The 17,734-nt window shown below is 40.7% G+C and overlaps 1 protein-coding gene across 2 annotated transcripts; it reads left to right on the top strand.

Annotated features, from left to right (window-relative positions):
• Window positions 1–1,048: 1,048 nt before the first annotated feature.
• LOC308322976 (atlastin-3-like) lies at window positions 1,049–17,323 on the top strand. Of its 2 annotated transcripts, XM_080774512.1 has the most exons (15): window positions 1,108–1,228; window positions 1,261–1,509; window positions 3,184–3,405; window positions 4,957–5,091; window positions 6,137–6,241; window positions 7,048–7,098; window positions 7,753–7,809; window positions 8,517–8,609; window positions 10,494–10,632; window positions 11,253–11,380; window positions 11,651–11,707; window positions 11,819–11,890; window positions 13,707–13,898; window positions 14,057–14,296; window positions 15,862–17,323. In XM_080774512.1, exons 3-15 carry the CDS (start codon window positions 3,202–3,204, stop codon window positions 15,925–15,927), a joined length of 1,539 nt encoding a protein of 512 aa, XP_080630638.1. In that variant the 5' UTR covers window positions 1,108–1,228; window positions 1,261–1,509; window positions 3,184–3,201; the 3' UTR covers window positions 15,928–17,323. The 2 variants fall into 2 exon arrangements, with proteins under 2 accessions (XP_080630639.1, XP_080630638.1); XM_080774513.1 differs by lacking the exon at window positions 1,261–1,509 and having other exon boundaries at window positions 1,049–1,181.
• The last annotated feature ends 411 nt before the right edge of the window (window positions 17,324–17,734 follow it).

The raw sequence follows: 17,734 nt of genomic DNA, 5'->3' as shown, positions 1-17,734 counted from the left end.
GAGATGTTTATGTTGGTATGAGATTATTTTAATAACCTTTATCTGAAGCACTAACATGACTGTAAATCACATTCCTTCACGTGTACTCATGCACTTCTGGCATTAGATATATCACAGATATTGTTTTTTATTATCATTTCTTTCTTGTGTAGCCTTCCCTGCAGCTCAACTCAGGGGCATATCTGAAAATGTGATATTACATCATAGGTTACATAAGAAAGAAAAACAAACAAAAAAACAAGTAGGCCTATGTTCTTTGACTTCTTTGAACTGAGTGTTTATATATTTCACAGTGAGGGTTTGTTAAAGGTGTAGTAAGTGATTTCCTTTTGTGAAAACAAGTGTTAAATGGCTCTTCTGATAGCAATGATTGTTACAGTGTTTGGCCAGTCTCCCTTCCAAGTCATAGTAGGCTAAGTGATGAATACAAAGATGAGAGCAGACACATTTAAATTGATGCTCTCTCCTGACTGGATTAAATTGACACCCCCCCCCCCCCCCTCCCTCCATTTAAAATATGGAGTGATGGGGAGACCCTCTCACTATATCAATGATTATTACCTGAATGTCACTGTGAATATAGAGCATTAACCTTTTCACAAAAACATTTGTTTTAACCGAAAATATCACTTACACTACCTTCACAAAATGTATTGTTTTTTTAGTCTATGTCATGTTCTGAATCTGTACCTTATCCGATTTTAACAGATAGCTGAAAAGACTGCTGAAAGACCATGCTGCAGGCCCGCACAGCATCACAAGTTGCTTGCAGCATCCTTTTAATTCAAATTTGAGAGATAATGTAATGATGAAGTCACTGCCATGCCACCTCGATCCAATTAAGAGTAGAAGGGATTTATGTCTGAACACTTTTGTCAGAGAAACTTTTCACTTTTCTTGAATAAAAACGTTCGTTTTGGCACATTTTCACGTTTGCTTTTGCACTAATATGCACTTGTATTTGTCACCACAGTCACTAGAGGGCGTAGCCTACAAACCAAATGTGCAAATCATCATACGTCTGTGGTCGAGGGTTGTGTGCAGTGCATTTTGTTCTGCGTGCCGTGCAGCTGACCCTACACTTTGCGAGGCAAAACGTCGATTTCTCGCCCTCAGATCTGCACATCGTGGGCCTACGTCTTATATACTTAAGGCCTACGTACATCTATTCTAGACAAAACGTAAGATAATCCGCTCAGTCGTGGTTTCTCTTGGAAGTTCCGTATTCGTAGCCCAACACTAGACGCTGCCACTAGACAGTGCCCCAACCCTACAGCTCCAATATCTACTTTGGAAAATGTAGTTCAGACAACGATCAAAATAACCGGGGGTGACTGACTCTAAAACTGCAATTCCCATACGCCACCTAATGTGCAGAAAGCGGAAGCGTTTAAAAAAATGTGGAAAAAACTTTTCATATTTGTTTTCATGCCAGCAGCCACAGCAGCAGGATTTTGTCGGACTTGTGTGCACTCCTGTTGCAATAATCTGTGTTAGGATACACCACAGGTAATATTGACAACACGTGTTTAAAATAAATAAGTAATAACATATGTTTTAAACCACAACCCCGATCTGGGGACCGGTGCCGGGATGAAGATTGTAAATACTGTTTGATTGATACATTATGTTTGGCTATTCGGGATGAAGGAGATTGTCAATCCTGTTTGATTGTTACATTATGTTTGGCTAACGTGTTAGCTTTTGGTTCAATGCACGTGAAGTAACCTTCAATATAGACGCAATCTTTATAAATTAACGTTAACAATCGCGCCCACTGCATCTATTTTAAGATTTAAACTCTCGCTAGATTCTCTACGAGATTATTCTCGTAGAGAACATTGTCAGTGACTAGGGAGAGATTCCATCCATGATCTATATGGGGGCTGCTACATTGTCATTATTGCCCCTTTCGGGAGCCTTGTTTACCTTTTCTGTATTTGGGACGTCGACCGAAGTCCCAAATACAGAAAAGGTAAACAAGCCTCCCGAAAGAGTCTACTGCCTACTACTACTTATTTTCTTGGTTTTAAAACGTTACATAACGTTAATCAAGCAACTAAGCTAAGACTGTACTTGTTGCGTCCCATGGGCCAAGGCCCATGGGTCCATTTGGTATTTAGGTATTTGACCTGTTGATTTTTTAAGCATGCAATTCATAGCATGCAAGCAGCAGGCATGTGTATCTTAAAAGTTGTTCTGCATGGTTGGCTCATAAGTAAAGTATAGTCTGCTGGCTGCTGCTATTTCATACAATGAGAAAGATAATTTGTACTCTCTGACTTAAGTACAGAGTTGTCTCCTGCAGTAAAGGTGTGTTAGAACAACACCAGGTCATAAGTGGCATGCCATGCATGCCTCTTATGACCTGGTGTTCTGACACACCTTACTGCAGGACACTAACTGATGCTTTTGTTGTGGTTTTTAGGAGGGTAGTGCTTTTGGTGTAGGTTAGGCCTATTATGGACCTACCCCTCCTTTCCCGTCACACACGCACGCACGCACACGCCACTCCCTATCTCACTCACCATGGGCAGGGTTAGCTTCCCAGACAGCAACAATGACGTCCATTCAAAAAGCTAAAAGGAATCTGTGTGGTTGAGAGCATGCTGTACCCAGAGGCTGAGGGCCCATCGGAGCAACCTAAAGTCAGCCTCACACAGAGCTAAACATTGTCTCTGATTTCTGTTCATGAGCACTCATAGTCAAAGCTATCTATCGGCTTCATGCATGTGTTAAGGTGATTCATTCATAGTCAAAGGTCATCCCGCCCCCTTTCATGACGACGGCAGACCCAGGAAATAATTCCCCATAAATTTTCTCCATAGACATTTCAATTTCAATTTATTTATAGATCTGTAAGCCTCGGATTGTGACAAATCATGACAACAAACACAAGTTTTTGGGCCGAAGACCGAAGAAACGGGCAGGTTGTTTTTCTTCTCTGTTTGTTTGACCCAGTTAGTTGGTTATGATTTGTCATGATCCGAGTCGGCTTTGTTAGAGGCTTTAAAAGTCTTTATATACCGTAAATACTTTTTGAAATGTCTATGGGAAAAATGCCTGGGGAATTATTTCCTGGGCCTGTCGTCGATCTGAAGGGGGGCGGGACTGCAACATTCTATAAGCTGTGGTCTGGCCTTTACGTTAACCTTTCACATGCTTAATTTATCATCTCTGCAGGGAACTGTAACTTTAGTCATGGAGGGTGACCCACATCCAGTCCAAATTGTTTCGGTGAGCAAGGAGGATCATTCCTTCACTCTGGATACAGAGGCTTTGGGTCGGGTTCTGTTGGCCCCTGAGGTGCGAGACAAGCCTGTGGTGGTCCTGTCAGTAGCTGGAGCCTTCCGCAAGGGAAAGAGCTTCTTGCTTGATTTCATGCTACGCTACATGTACAGGAAGGTGAGTTGTAATGTGATGATCGTCCACACCTCCCCTCTCTCTCCCGCTCTCAACTAACACTTTTTCCACACCATATCTTGGCCTCCATTTCCCTCCCCAAACTTTGATGTTATGACACGCGTGAATCTATTTTGCGTCCGAGCATAGACATGGTAACGCCCCGCCTGCCTCTGATTGGCCTACCGACACTGCCCGTCTTGACTGTCCTCCGAGACACGAGGTTACGCCGTGGTGACCGAAAGGGAAATTCTTGGCCGAATACCGAATATAGTAAACAGTTGGCCGAATATCCGAATATGATTAATATTATATATCTTTTTTACTACCATTGCTGTCATAGCCGTACCTTAAAGCTACCTGATTTATGACAAACTAAATGGTTATGGCAAAACTTTACTTAAATAATTATCACTAGTATGGGTCCATAACACATTTATTCAGCTCTTTTGAATGCATTAATTGCATACACTATTCAGTGATATATTTTCTGCCTATTCGGGCCGAAACCGAATAGGCAGAAAATGCATTTTTAGCCATTTTCTGCCGAATATTTTCAGCGGACGAATATTCGGTGCATCACTCAATACAAGAGGATGACAGCTTGGCGCGCGCTAGAGGAGGCAAACTAATATAGTTTGCTTTGATTGAATAATTGATTGAACACGTACCTTGTACTATGATTTGATTTGCGTGTGTTCTAAATACAGTGTTAATGTTGATTATCGTGTATTAATCTAATACTATTATACTAAAAATGATAAAGACGAAGGGAAAAAGAGACCTTTTCCAGTACAATAATGTTTCAAGTTCACACATACAAATAAATTACACAATAGTCAACACAAACACTTTATTTAGAACACTCCCAAATCATATTATGGCGTACATGTTCAATCAATTATTCCATCAAAGCAAACGGCAAAAACGGCAAAATACCGTACTACTTGTATTATTTCCCACCACGGAGTAACCTCGCATCAGACTATCCAGCATAGCTATATCCACCTTGGAGGACAGTCAAGATGGGCAGTGTCGGTAGGCCAATCGGAGGCAGGCGGGGCGTTACCATGCCTATGCACGGACGCAAAATAGACGCAAAATAGATTAACGCTTATGACACTTCAAATTAATTACATTCAGATTACATACAGTAGTTGCTCTAAATGCTAAAACATAGTACCATGTTGGTGTTGGCAGAAATTGTTGCTATTTTGTAAAATGTGTCATTTTTATTAAGGCATTGTTACAAATGTCTATTTATGAAGCTCATAAGGTGCTGCATGAACTTGATAGTTACTTAGTTAAGACAGTTTTTGGTTTAGACTAGTCATTGGTTAGACCAGTCATTAGTCCTACAACTACAACCTATCTCAAACCCTCACCCTAAACCTAACCTCCCACGGGGCAGCACACCTAAACCTAACCTTAACCCATGTCTAAACAATGACTAGTCTAAACTAAGTATGCACCCCCATATAATAACATCATGCATTTATGGATTCCAGGTTGAAAGTGTGTACAGTCTTCTAACTGTACTTTGTGTTTGGTCAGGATGATGACAACTGGTTGGGTGTAGATGATGAGATCCTGACAGGGTTTAAGTGGAGGGGCGGTTCAGAACCGGAGACCACAGGTATCCAGCTGTGGAGCAAGGTTTTCCTTGTAGCAAAGGGTGACGGAACAGAGGTACACACACACACACGCACACACCCTCTGCTGGCTGCTATGCTATCAAACCCTCAAACAAGCTGTTTAATTTGAATGACAGTTTTTGAAAGCCAGCCTGGATATTACCTCTGTTATGGTTTTCTACTGCAAATTTCCAATGGAATTTCTGCATTGAATTTTGGATAAAATACGACAGTAAGCACCATAGCAAACGGGCTTACCGGTATGATATTCAGTTTATTCACAGTGCGCACACATTCTTTAACTTCAACAATTTTGAACCACATTAAAAGTGCATAAACACCATTTGAAAACTGACAGAGCTGACATTAATGTTGAATCCTCTTGCCATTATTGTGGGTTCTCTGTATAAAATATCTTGAGGCTTATGTTGTTAACCCATTTTGGTGTTTTAAACATTATGTTATAATTTAGCTATTGAAAAATAGCAGATCTACGAGCTTGTAGGTCTGCTATTTTTTTTTAATCGTGAAAATATTTATTTCAGAAAACTAGAGGATTTAGAAGAATTTATTTAAATTTTGAGGTCATGCCGAAATGGGTTAACCACAGTGACGAAACCTTTTGCTTACTCACTTCCTACCAACTGTCTGTCTGTCTCATTGTAGCAAAAGTCACACCAAACTCAACATAAACATCTTTAGAAGTAAAGTTACAAATGAGCAATACTACAGGCAGCCTAGAAGATGTTCTCTTTGGTTTTCACATGCCATAGTCTGAGTTAATAAAACATTTTTTTTAATTATTATTATATTGTATTGTTATATATTTCTATTCTTTCAAAACTGTAAAACAATTTTGTAAAACTTTACGTTGACCACTTAAACCCTATATACCGTTACTTCATTATAAGTCAATAGTGAAAATAGCCAATCGGCAAGCCCACAGCACGTCGCAAGCTTGTAGATCAGCTATTTTCAGCTATAATGTTTGTTTGCCTATTATGACATGCCAAGAATAGCTTGAAATGGAAACTGAAAGCGTAAGTAAAGCATTGTGAAAGTTGATTGCGGCCCCATGTGTTCTCACGTGTTCCTTCCAGGTGGCAGTTGTGCTGATGGACACTCAGGGAGCGTTCGACAACCAGTCCACTGTGAAGGACTGTGCCACCATCTTTGCCCTCAGCACCATGACCAGCTCCATGCTGGTGGGTGCTCTTCCTCTGCTGCTGTTAAGGGCTTGATACACTTGGTTCTACGTTGGTCTCGCGCACCGAAAATAGCAGATCTACAAGCGGTGTGAGCTTTTTGATTGGCTGTTTTTGGTGAGCGATACAGCCGTGCAACTAAGTACAAATCCGGCTTTAGTGGTTCTTAACATGGCTTTGAAGGCTGCAGCTAAGGATTATAGCTGCAGATAATTGGCTAATCTCGTCGATAATATTTTTTGATTAACCGAATAATCAGTGTGATTAATTTAGACCAAACCTGTGAAATGACAGCGTAATAAGGTACAGTAATGAAGTGCAAATTGCTCATCTTGACACGGCTTAATATTTAATGTTTCCCCGGTAGACAAAAACATTAGTTTTCACGACACAGGGAAGGGGCCAGCTGTCTTGAACATGGCTTGTCTGTATCTCACTGTATGCTATTTACAACTTCAACAAAATGTAAATGCTTTTTTTCCCCACATATAAAGTTATAGAAAATATATTTTTGGGTTGGTGCGTTCAGATAAATGGTGATGAACATTTACGTAACGTAATGCTGTATCATCTTATTTGACCATCATTGTATGGTCTAAATTATTTGCATAGATTAAGTAAATATTTGAAAAATGTTTTAGATGAATGAGTCATGAAAATAATCGTTGCCGCCCTAGTGTTGATTGATTTAAGGAATTTCAGTTCCTCAGTGGCATATAGGAAAGGAATTCCTTATTGCACAATGAAACGTAACCCTGTTGTGTGATTGTGTTTAATTAATATATATTCCTTTGTATTTCTTGTAGATCTATAATCTCTCACAGAACATTCAGGAGGACGATCTGCAGCAGCTACAGGTTTGTACAGGTTCAATGGGACGACTAGAAAAGAGCTTACGGGGGCTGGGTCAAGGACTATTTATATTTATATTAAATAGTTTGGTTTGGTTGAACATGCGTCAAAAATAAGAAGCTGGGAACCCAGACACTTTCTCACCCATTATTGTTTATTTGAAGCAATAATAATGTTTCATGCCACTGAGTTCTTCATCAGGTTGTTGCCATTATTGTTTCAAATAAACAGTACCGTGTGAGAGTGTGACTTATCCTGACTAGTGAAAGCTCATGCAATGTAGAAGACCTAGTCATACATGAGTCATACTGAGGACCTAGTCCTGATTGGCTGCCACACACGCTGCTGTCATGTATTGGTTACTCGGATCACATTACCAGGAAACGGGTAACGGGAAGCAGGTAATGGAAATCTTTAGAGACACCCAATGTTATGATTGTGTTCGTTACTAAATAAAGAAACCAGCGCTTCTTTCACCTGACAAATATCACTATGTAGTAGGCCTACAGTTTGTGATAATTAATTGTTTTCTACTGAATTGTTGTTTTTTGTTTAGGGGGGTTATAATGTTTACATTTTATGTGTAATGTAGCAGCTGCTAACTATTGTTTTATTAGCTGCTTAATGACATGATTTGTGTACATTCTTATTTCTTACAGCTGTTTACCGAGTATGGGCGTCTTGCCATGGATGAAATCTTCCTCAAACCATTTCAGGTAGGGATTCATCAATATGGAGGTTCTGGGCAAATATGATAGCTGATTTTTTTTAAATCACAATATTGAATATTGAAATATGATCTTCTACTTTATTTATTCACCTGTTTGTGCCATGGTAAAGAAACAAGCCCTACCTACTTTTTCTATGAACATATAGTAGTAACATAATCAACAATGATCAGTGGATTTTTATTACATTCAAAATTATTGGCCACTGCCATATGTGAAATAAATCTTATCGGCTGATGTGGCAATTGGACTCAAGTTTGCATTGCAGTGCGAACTAAGCCTTGACTATGTGTGTACAATTTACATGGAACATGTAGAACGAGAATCATCAGTGGAAAAACATTTCATTTAACACACTCGTACAGAATATGTACAATATGTGCTGGATATTTGCAATATACGGTAACAATTAAATACATAATGTGTGTAGTGTACAGCATTGCATCATACAGATTGGGCCTGGGTGACATATTACGATATGTTTGATCAAATATTGTTCTATTGTGGCGATGACTTGTATTGGTGCTGTGTAGCTAGAGATACATAATTGAAATGTTTATATATACATACCAATATACATACCAATAAATGATTTTTATTTATAGTGTTCAAATGTATCATCACTATCATGCATCTGTCTTGTATTGTGCAGCAAAACTATTCTGTGACACTTTATGTCCCCCCTCTCCTGTTAGTCTCTGATGTTCCTAATCCGAGACTGGAGCTTTCCATATGAATACACCTACGGATTTAAAGGAGGTAATGACTTCTTGGATAAGCGATTACAGGTAAGCAAGTTTTTGTGGTTGTGTTTTTTTTTTATCATGTCTTAGCGCTATCATGTCCATTATCTCCTTCTTAGCGCCGTCACAATTATGACATTTTACATGACGATTGCGACCATAGGTCGCATTTACTATGAATACCTCCATATATGGTCACGCCTCGTGACATGCCTCGTGATACATCACGCCAACATTATATGGCCATCTCCATAAATGAAGATCACGGAGCATTAGTCCAACATGCGGGAACCGCTCGAACATGCGTGCTCCTTGCGGTCCAACACCAGGGTCTAAATCTGACAATGGAAGAGTAGGGAGACCAGACCACAAACTACCCGAGATGTGGATTTTATATTGTATTAACATCATTGTTTTCCTTTCGGCTTTTCCCTTCTGCGCCTCTGCGGTCACCACAGCGAATCATCTGCCTCCATTTCACCCTGTCCTCTGCCTCCACTTCTCTCACACCTGTGTCCTCTTTCACTACATCCATACATCTTCTCTTTGGTCTTCCTCTAGGCCTGGCAGTACCAACCACAACATCCTTCTACCGATGTACTCACTCGCTCTGCATGTGTCCTCCAAACCATCTCAGTCTGGCCTCTCTGGCTTTATCTCCTAAACATCTGATATGCGCTGTCCCTCTGATGTACTCGGTCCTGATCCTATCCATCCTTGTTATATTTCATTGACATTGTATTATCCCATTCAGGACTAGCCCAATTCTAAAAAGGCCTTAAAAATACTAAACTAAGTTTTCTTGAGGGGGGGGGGGGGGGGTTATGCTGCTAATACTGTATACTGTACGTAGCAACAAGAACCCGAAAAGGAGTTCCCGTCCTAAAGGGGTAAAACACCAAAAGGGGTTCCCGTCCTGAATGGGTTTTTAACATACTTTTACCATAAATGTATTTGTTAAGCCCTAACCACACCAAAGGGTCAAGACGGATTTAGCGTTGTCCCTGCGGTGTGATATGTCTTGACTCACGTTGACCCTAGTGATTCAACGCATGGAATTCAATGACCCAAACCACACCAAAGGGTCGAGACGGTTTTAGCGTTAACTCCTTGCAACCATTTGGACCCAAGGAGTTGCATGGTGACCCTTTGGTGTGGTTAGGGTGACTGACTTCTTCTTGGACCAATAACATTTAAAGATGTGATGGGTCGCATTCAGAGTGACAAGAGTGAGTTAACTTATTTTATTTCTTCATGTCTTTACAATAAAGGACAAACGTTTCGGATATAGCCTACAGAAACCGAGGGTACGCCTCTCTCGACATCCAACAACACTCTTGGGCACGATCTGAGTGCAATCAGTGCAGACTCAGAAACTGCCTCTATGAAAATAAAATATTTCACAAGTTGTCTCAAAGACATCAGTAGGCTGCGTTTCGAACGTTGCGAAGTTCGGTAGAGCCCACTCAGCCCCGTTCGAGTTGCCATATACATACCTGTACATATATGGACAGAATATGTCCCCGCAATGCAAACGCCGAGCAGTGTCGCCAGATTATCCACCTCACTCGGGGAGGCGGAGCACGGGGGAGCACACGGGAACTGGCACGAGTCGCTTCAGGATGTTTTGGGAGCAAAATCACACAGAAGGAAGGAGGATTTATTTTATCTTGCCAACAAAATGAATAGGGACACATTATAGTAACAAGATTACTTTTTTGGAAAACGTAACTAACTACTAAATTGCAAAACTAACTCGTTAGGTTACTCTGTTACCCAAAAATGTATTCCCGTTCTATAACGCTGTTATTTATTACGCCTTTTACACCGAACACGGCACAGATCGTAACTTTAAGGACAGACTGTGTCGAATACATTTGGTGTATAAATAGATTGTGGGCATTCTGATGTACGTTGTTGTTTCTAAAGGTTAAGGAGAGCCAACACGAGGAGCTGCAGACAGTCAGGGAGCACATTCACTCCTGTTTCACTTCCATCTCCTGCTTCTTATTGCCCCATCCTGGACTGAAGGTTGCCACCAGCCCTGGCTTCCAGGGTCAGCTTAGAGGTGAGGCTTCCAGTTTGATCGTGTGGCATCACCTAGCCTGGGCACCATTTCATTTCGGGTTTATGATCCGGTCGGGAGCGGATGATATCGCTACGTCATGTTGTAGTATTGTTTTGTAGTCATCAATCTTCCGGAACTTCCTTTTCCCTCAAACCGATTTTTCTCAATAAAAGCTACAGGCTACGTGAGCTTTTATTGTTATTCTTCCGGTTTGAGGGAAAAGGAAGTTCCGTTTGATTGTTCCTGCCTGTCGACTACAAAACAATACTACAACATGACGTAACGATATCATCTGTTCCAGACCGGTTCACACGGCACTTTTGGAACAGAGACCAGGCTTTCCTCCGAGGTGGAAAGCCTGGTGAGGCGAGGTTACTGGTTACCTAGTCCTGGTTACCTAGTGGGCTTCACGTCTTTTCTCAAAATTATGTCAAATCAAGGTGCCTAACTAGGTAGCCAGATTTCACAAAGATGCTACCTACTTATACGGCTACTTAACTAGATGGATATCTAAAATGGACACCTACTGTAGTTCTAGATGGCACCATTGTCATCTGCCTCTGTGTGTTTATTTTGCTAAGGTGTCTGTCTGTCTGTCTGTCTGTCTGTCTCTGTCTCAGAGGTGGCCCCAGAGTTTAAAGAGGGGCTCCAAAACTTGATCCCCATCCTGCTGCACCCAGACAGACTGGCAGAGAAAGAAATTAACGGGGACACGGTGACCTGCAGGGGCCTGTTGGAGTACTTTAAGGTAATGTCCTCTTCATACAAGACTGCTACTGAAAATTTCAGAATGTAGCCTAACCACTTTAAACCTGCATTTCATTATAGACAAATATTTTCTACAACCTTGTAGATCAGCTATTTCTGCCGCACGGCACCATTTTACAATGAAGAATATATTCAGGCTTCCTGTTAAAGGATTAGCGGATCAGTTCTTGTCCGCAAGCACCACTGTTGTACTACTAAGTATGAATTAAACTTGAGTCATCCCTGCCTACTGCTGTTCTTGTGGAAACAGGCCTACATCAAGATTTACCAAGGAGAAGATTTGCCACACCCAAAATCCATGCTGCTGGTGAGTTTGAACAAGCCACAACCATTCATCGAGTCTGATGAGATGTTTTGACATATTTTTTTATTTACCCAGTTGGACTTGATCTCTCTCTCTCTCTCTCTCTCTCACAAGGCAACAGCAGAAGCCAATAACCTAGCAGCAGTGGCAGCAGCTAAAGACCAGTATTACAAGAACATGGAAAAGGTGGGTGCATGAGTGCAATTGTGGTATGTGTTTATTTAAACCTCGAAGTCAGTGGATTAATGGTATCTTCCTGGTCCGCCCATAACCACCAGATTTACCATTCATTGCTGTCTGCCAGAAACCTTGCATGTCCATATTCATAAATACATTAAAGGCAAGCATAAATGAATGACCTATTTTATACTTAAAGGGCCACTTCACCCCTTTTGCAACCAGAGCTCATTTTAATGATGTTTAGGAAACAGTTTTCTGGGGTTTTTATGTGTGTAATTGTTTTTTTGTTGTTGATATGTCATGAAAATGTGGTCTCACTACAAAGTCACACCTCCATGCAGTCTTCCCCCCTCCTCACAAGGAGTTGAAGCACACTAAAGACTGAAGCATTATGGGCATTGTAGGAATTAAGCAAACTAGTCAATGGATTTTTCTATTTTTGCGAATATATTGCAAAATATAATGTCACGCCAGTGACGCCACGTGCCGTGCACACACTAATTTGTTGTTTTTATTTAGGTTTAAATTATTTTCCTTTTTAGTTGTATATAAAAGCCCTTACAAGATTACAACATCACTTCCACTGCTTTCAGAACAGTGGTTTTAAAACAATCACAAGAACTTCCAACAACGGTCAGGGATAACCATACGTAGTAGTCGTATCCTATAGAAAGAAATGTTGAAAGTACAGTATGTTTATGAATACTGTTTATGATTATTGGAATAAACTTAGGATTGCCACCTTTGAGATCTTGAAATAAGGGACACTCTTTACGCCTGCCGCGGCCTTGCGGCGCAGGCGTGTGCGGCAAGGCCGGCAATAAGTTGAAGCAATACGTTGAAGCAATACGTTGAAGCAATAAGTTGAAGCAATACGTTGAAGCAATAAGTTGAAGCAATACGTTGAAGCAATACGTTGAAGCAATACGTTGAAGCAATACGTTGAAGCAATACGTTGAAGCAATACGTTGAAGCAATACGTTGAAGCAATACGTTGATGCAATAAGTCGAAGCAATAAGTTGAAGTTTCCCTTCAACTTATTGTTAATATGCTATCCACAACTTTTGAAGTAGAATGTTGTTTTCCAAATGAGCATAACATCAGCAGCCCATTATAAAATATATGCCAGCGACCCCCATAAGAGAAGATTTTTACACAGTGATTCTCAACCCATTTAATTTCAAGTACCAGTTTGACATGCATTAGTTTACAGACCCCCATTTAATGGCATTTCTATCTCTGGGACCCCCAATTCATATTGTAAAATCAATGTTAATTTAACTCTGATGGTCCATTTGGTTCCATTTGTACACTCTCAGAGTTACAGACCCATAAGGGTCCAATTGGTTACAAACTATAATTTAGCTCATTAGCAGGCAACAGTGCAGCGCTATCCCTCTCTGTTTCCGGCACAACAGCGCCCCCTACTGGTACTCATTATACTGGTGCTCATTAACCAACACATAGGTGAACACACGGACACGGACATTGCTGTTCCTTGGAGTGGTTGCACAACTCAAAAACAATTGCCAGTTACAGTATAAAAAGGCTATTTATTTAAACACAGTTATAGTACCATTCAAAACCAAACGAACAATTAAAACACTGCAATTCCTCGGGTCCTCAGCAGGTATACCCACAAAGTGTGAAGTTGATCAGATGAGCCGTTTGTAAAATATCTGCGTTTGTTCGGAGCGGTTTATTGAGGACACAGAGACTCACAGACACTGTAGAAACAAACATCTTTATTTAATGCCAGCACCGTTGTGCTCGTTTAACAATGTTTTTGTGAATTGAAATGTGCCAACATGTCTGTTTCAGAGTTGTGGAGGAGATCTCCCCTATGTAGCCCCCAACTCTCTGGAGGAGAAACACAACTTTAATTTCCGGGATGCTGTCCATTTGTTTTCATCCACTAAGAAGATGGGGGGGCAGGAGTTTTGTGATCGTTACCAAACTCAGCTGGAGACGGAGCTTGGAGAGATGTGGCTGTCTTTCATGAAACACAATCAGGTAAGAAATCACAGGTTCATATTTTTTTTAACTTAAATTATTTGTAGAACTACTTAAAATTCTGAAAAGAACCCTTGTATGCACACAATTACCAATTTAATTTAATCAATTTGAACGCGTTTAATTGAAATATCTGTTCCTTGTTTCTGCACATAAAGTCAAAGAACGTCTTCAGTGCATTCCGGACCCCTGCTGTGCTGTTTGTCCTCGTGTGCTTCCTGTACGTGCTGTCGGGCATCTTGCTCTTCATTGGTCTGACGAGCTTCGCGCTGGCATGTGACTGCGTCATGGGCGTGGCCATGGTGGCAATGCTTACGTGGGCTTTCATCCGCTACTCCGGCCGCTACCGGGGAGTGGGCGGAGCCATCGACCAGGCGGCAGGTGTCGTCCTGGAGCAGGTGAGAAAGGACACAACGGATGATCAGTTTGCTGAGTGGATTTTCATGTGGAATGAAAGGTTTCAAAATCTGATCTCTTAAGCTGTCTAGGAGAAGCAGAGCCTGGAGTCATGTAGCAGTAGGGTAGTGTGCAGGTTTGCAGCAGCTTTTTCCTTATATTTACATTTTAGGAATTGGTCTGACAACCATACCGTAGTTCTGAGCTACTAGCGCCAATGTTTGAATGATTAGAAAAAAATATATGTTTTTGCATTTTGGGAGATAAGGCTCAGGGCTCAGGCTAATTGTCAAGTGCCTAGGGTGGGGGTTGCTCTACCAAACTAGGATCTACGATGGAAAGAAGTTATGACTAAGCAGATTGATGGTGCTACTGTAATTTGGGCAGAATATATGGTTTTACGCAGCAAAACCATGACTAAGTTCAAGCCTGAGAGTGTAGAAATGAATCAAATTGACTCTAGGTGCTCATGATTTTACTGTGGTGATGCATTGGGGTGGAATAGGCTAAATTATGGTTGGAACGGAGAATGGTGCAATTATCTCTGTAATGTTGAAGCCCTGCACCTGCATTTTGTTCTGATTATTGCTGCTGGAGCCACTAGAGGGCGCGACTGATTTAGGTTATGGAAGGAGTTGAATAGGCACAAGGCAAGAAAAGTCATTTTGTTGGCCAACCGGGTCCATAACCCAATGGGCCAACCTGGAAGTTGCTCAATGCTAGGCCATGGGTTTCTTCCTATGACAATGTTGTGGACTAAATTAAGAGAAGAAGCTCTGTAGTAAATAAGCCCTTATGGTCTTCTCCTTTCACACCAACTAACTGCATGTCCTCTTTCACTACATCCATAAATCTCCTCTTTGGTCTTCCTCTAGGCTTCCTGCCTGGCAGTTCCAACCTCGGCATCCTTCTACCTATATTCTCACTGATTTTTGATCATACCTTGGACATGTACAGAAGAGGGACATACTAAACAAGTTTAATGAATACATTCTGAACATCCTTGTCCTTCCTGCTTTTAGGACTAAAAACTGTAATACTCTTACAGTAGTCAGGACTGGATGGTGGATGCTATGAGCAAGCAGTTGAATGAAAGGGCTTGTTATTCTGTCAAGGTTCAATTAATGCATTAGCGTGCAGTGAGGCCTAGATTAGATGTACATTCTAGTCAGACTTTGGGGGGTCGGTCAGTATTGTGCCATCAGGGTGGTGGAGTGGAGTGATATTTTAATCGGCAGGATTTTCTTGAAATCTATTGAATCTATTGGTCATCCCTATCCAATACAAATGGATAATGTGTGTATGAGTGTACTGCATACATTTGCTGCTTCTCACTGCCTAGAACATTCCTGACCACAAACAATTGTAACAATACTGGAATCGGTAGAGAAAAATGTTTGTGGTCCAAGGACTGAGCCCTAGTAGATGCCAGTAGAAAAATGGAACCTCTCCATGCAACAACCTCCTGCAAGAATATGAACTACATCTGCAATTTGTCAGGGCATGGAACATTGCACGATGGAGTGTTTTTAGCAGACTGAACATTTACTTTTCTCCTGATTTTCAGGCCACTGTGGTGTTGAACAAGTCGAGAGGGCCAGCTGCCGCTGCTGAACAGAAGAAATCCAGTTAGAGGACCTCTGAACCCTCGTAATCTCAATGCAATGCACAACCAGCACACGACACAAGCACACATTCAGCACTAAAGCCTTATCATTCTACCCCTTGGAACAAACATACCAAAACGCTACACAGGACTATGGTAAAACGAAAATTATGCTAAATCATCAGCATCCTTTGATATGCCGAAAATCCTTTGCCTGTCAGAGCCCAGGCTTATGAGAAGGTGATTGGACCTGGTCCTTCCCAACGCTTTCTGTTATTTGACACTGCCATTCTTGTATACATTTCCCTTTTGGTGTAATGACAAACCAATGTTGTTTACCAAGAAATGTAATGTTGGTTTTTGGAACTTTGTTCTAATGACAAACCATTCATGTTTACCAAGAAATGTTTTTAGAACTTCATCCTTTTTAACAACCGCTGTTGAGTTGGGGTGTATTGTATTCCAGTTGTATAAAGCTTTAGCAGCATATCTCTAAATGGTTTACTCCTAAAATGATAGCGCTAATGCATATACATGTATACATCTTTCCATTGTGGATACATCATTACCACTCTGGGGCCTTAAATACATTCCATTGTCTTTATGTTACAATATGTTTGTTATGAACCAGTGTTTCCAGCAAGTGAAACAAAACGTTAACAGGTAAAACGGTTATCCATGTTTTAAGGAGAACTGTTTTCATGTTGTGTGGCGGGACAGGAGGCTGTGTTGTGCATTTCAAATGCTTTGCTGCTTGTTACATATAGATGGACACTCTGTCGAGGATAATTATCATGTTACCTTTAAACTCCAAAGAATTAACTACCGGTACTATCAGAAGAAAACTGGTGACCAGTCAGCCCAAAGATAGGAAAAACAGTAAGTGCTTGGATAGTGACATGTTTGTAAATTATTTTATTTGATCTTTCAAATTTTGAGTTTATATGAACGAGGTGTTTTCATCCCTGTTCAATGTCATTAATCAGGATTCAGGAGTACTACTTTACTGGGCAGCAGTAGTAATTGAATAAGTAGTATGTTATTGAACCCACAATGGGGTATATAGGTCTACTCTAAATGTACTGTATGTGTGCTCACATCTGTCATTTAGATTAAAGGGTATACCAAACCTGAATTCTCAAGGGGCCACTTGCCAAAGAGAACTGATGCAACTCGTCAGTTTTAAGATCAGTTCTTGTCTGAATGAAAAGCACTGATTTGTGACTATGGCTTGGGCGAAAAATCATACATACCGGTATATGCACTTTATGAAATATTAATTGAATCTCAGAAATTATGAACATGAAAATCTAATAATGATTAGTGCAACATTCAAACGGATGGCACACAGTCAAATCCTTATACTGTAAATGTTCTGGGTTTTTACTGTGTGCCATCAAGACTAAAATACATGGAATAAAATGTTACTCCAGCCAACTTTGGCCTGGATCTGCTATAAGAGGTGATTAATCAAAGCTTTAATATTTACTTGATTTTTTTTTTCCTGAAGTGTGTGCAAATACCCTCTGGTCTGCAATTCAAGCCTACAAACATTATCACATATGTTATCCAAAAATAATACGAAGAGCAGAGTGTGAGGCGTGAGCAGTCCAAAATCCGTAACTCTTGACTATGAGTTATCACTATGAAAGACAATTGCATCTTTGAGAAATGTTACATCCATTGTCTTACTTTGATTTAGCACTTTCCATTTCTGTTCCTTTCCATGGAAGGAAACTTTGACATGTTTTTCAAAGCATTTAATATTGCACACTCCCTCCTTTTTGTGCTTTCCACAACTCATTCCAGTAAAGTAAAATTGATGCATGAAGTA

This window comes from Protomyctophum bolini, assembly GCF_963924005.1.
Source record: "Protomyctophum bolini genome assembly, chromosome: 10".
Taxonomy (NCBI): domain Eukaryota; kingdom Metazoa; phylum Chordata; class Actinopteri; order Myctophiformes; family Myctophidae; genus Protomyctophum; species Protomyctophum bolini.
Note: the sequence above shows the minus strand (reverse complement) of the source record. Positions and strands in the feature narration are given on the sequence as shown.

Excerpts from the sequence above, each read along its gene's own strand:
- LOC308322976 (XM_080774513.1), top strand. The coding sequence starts at position 3,202 with ATGGAGGGTGACCCACATCCAGTCCAAATTGTTTCGGTGAGCAAGGAG. Across the intron at positions 3,406-4,956 it reads TACGCTACATGTACAGGAAG|GATGATGACAACTGGTTGGG; the intron begins GTGAGTTGTAAT and ends GTGTTTGGTCAG. Across the intron at positions 14,297-15,861 it reads CAGGTGTCGTCCTGGAGCAG|GCCACTGTGGTGTTGAACAA; the intron begins GTGAGAAAGGAC and ends CCTGATTTTCAG.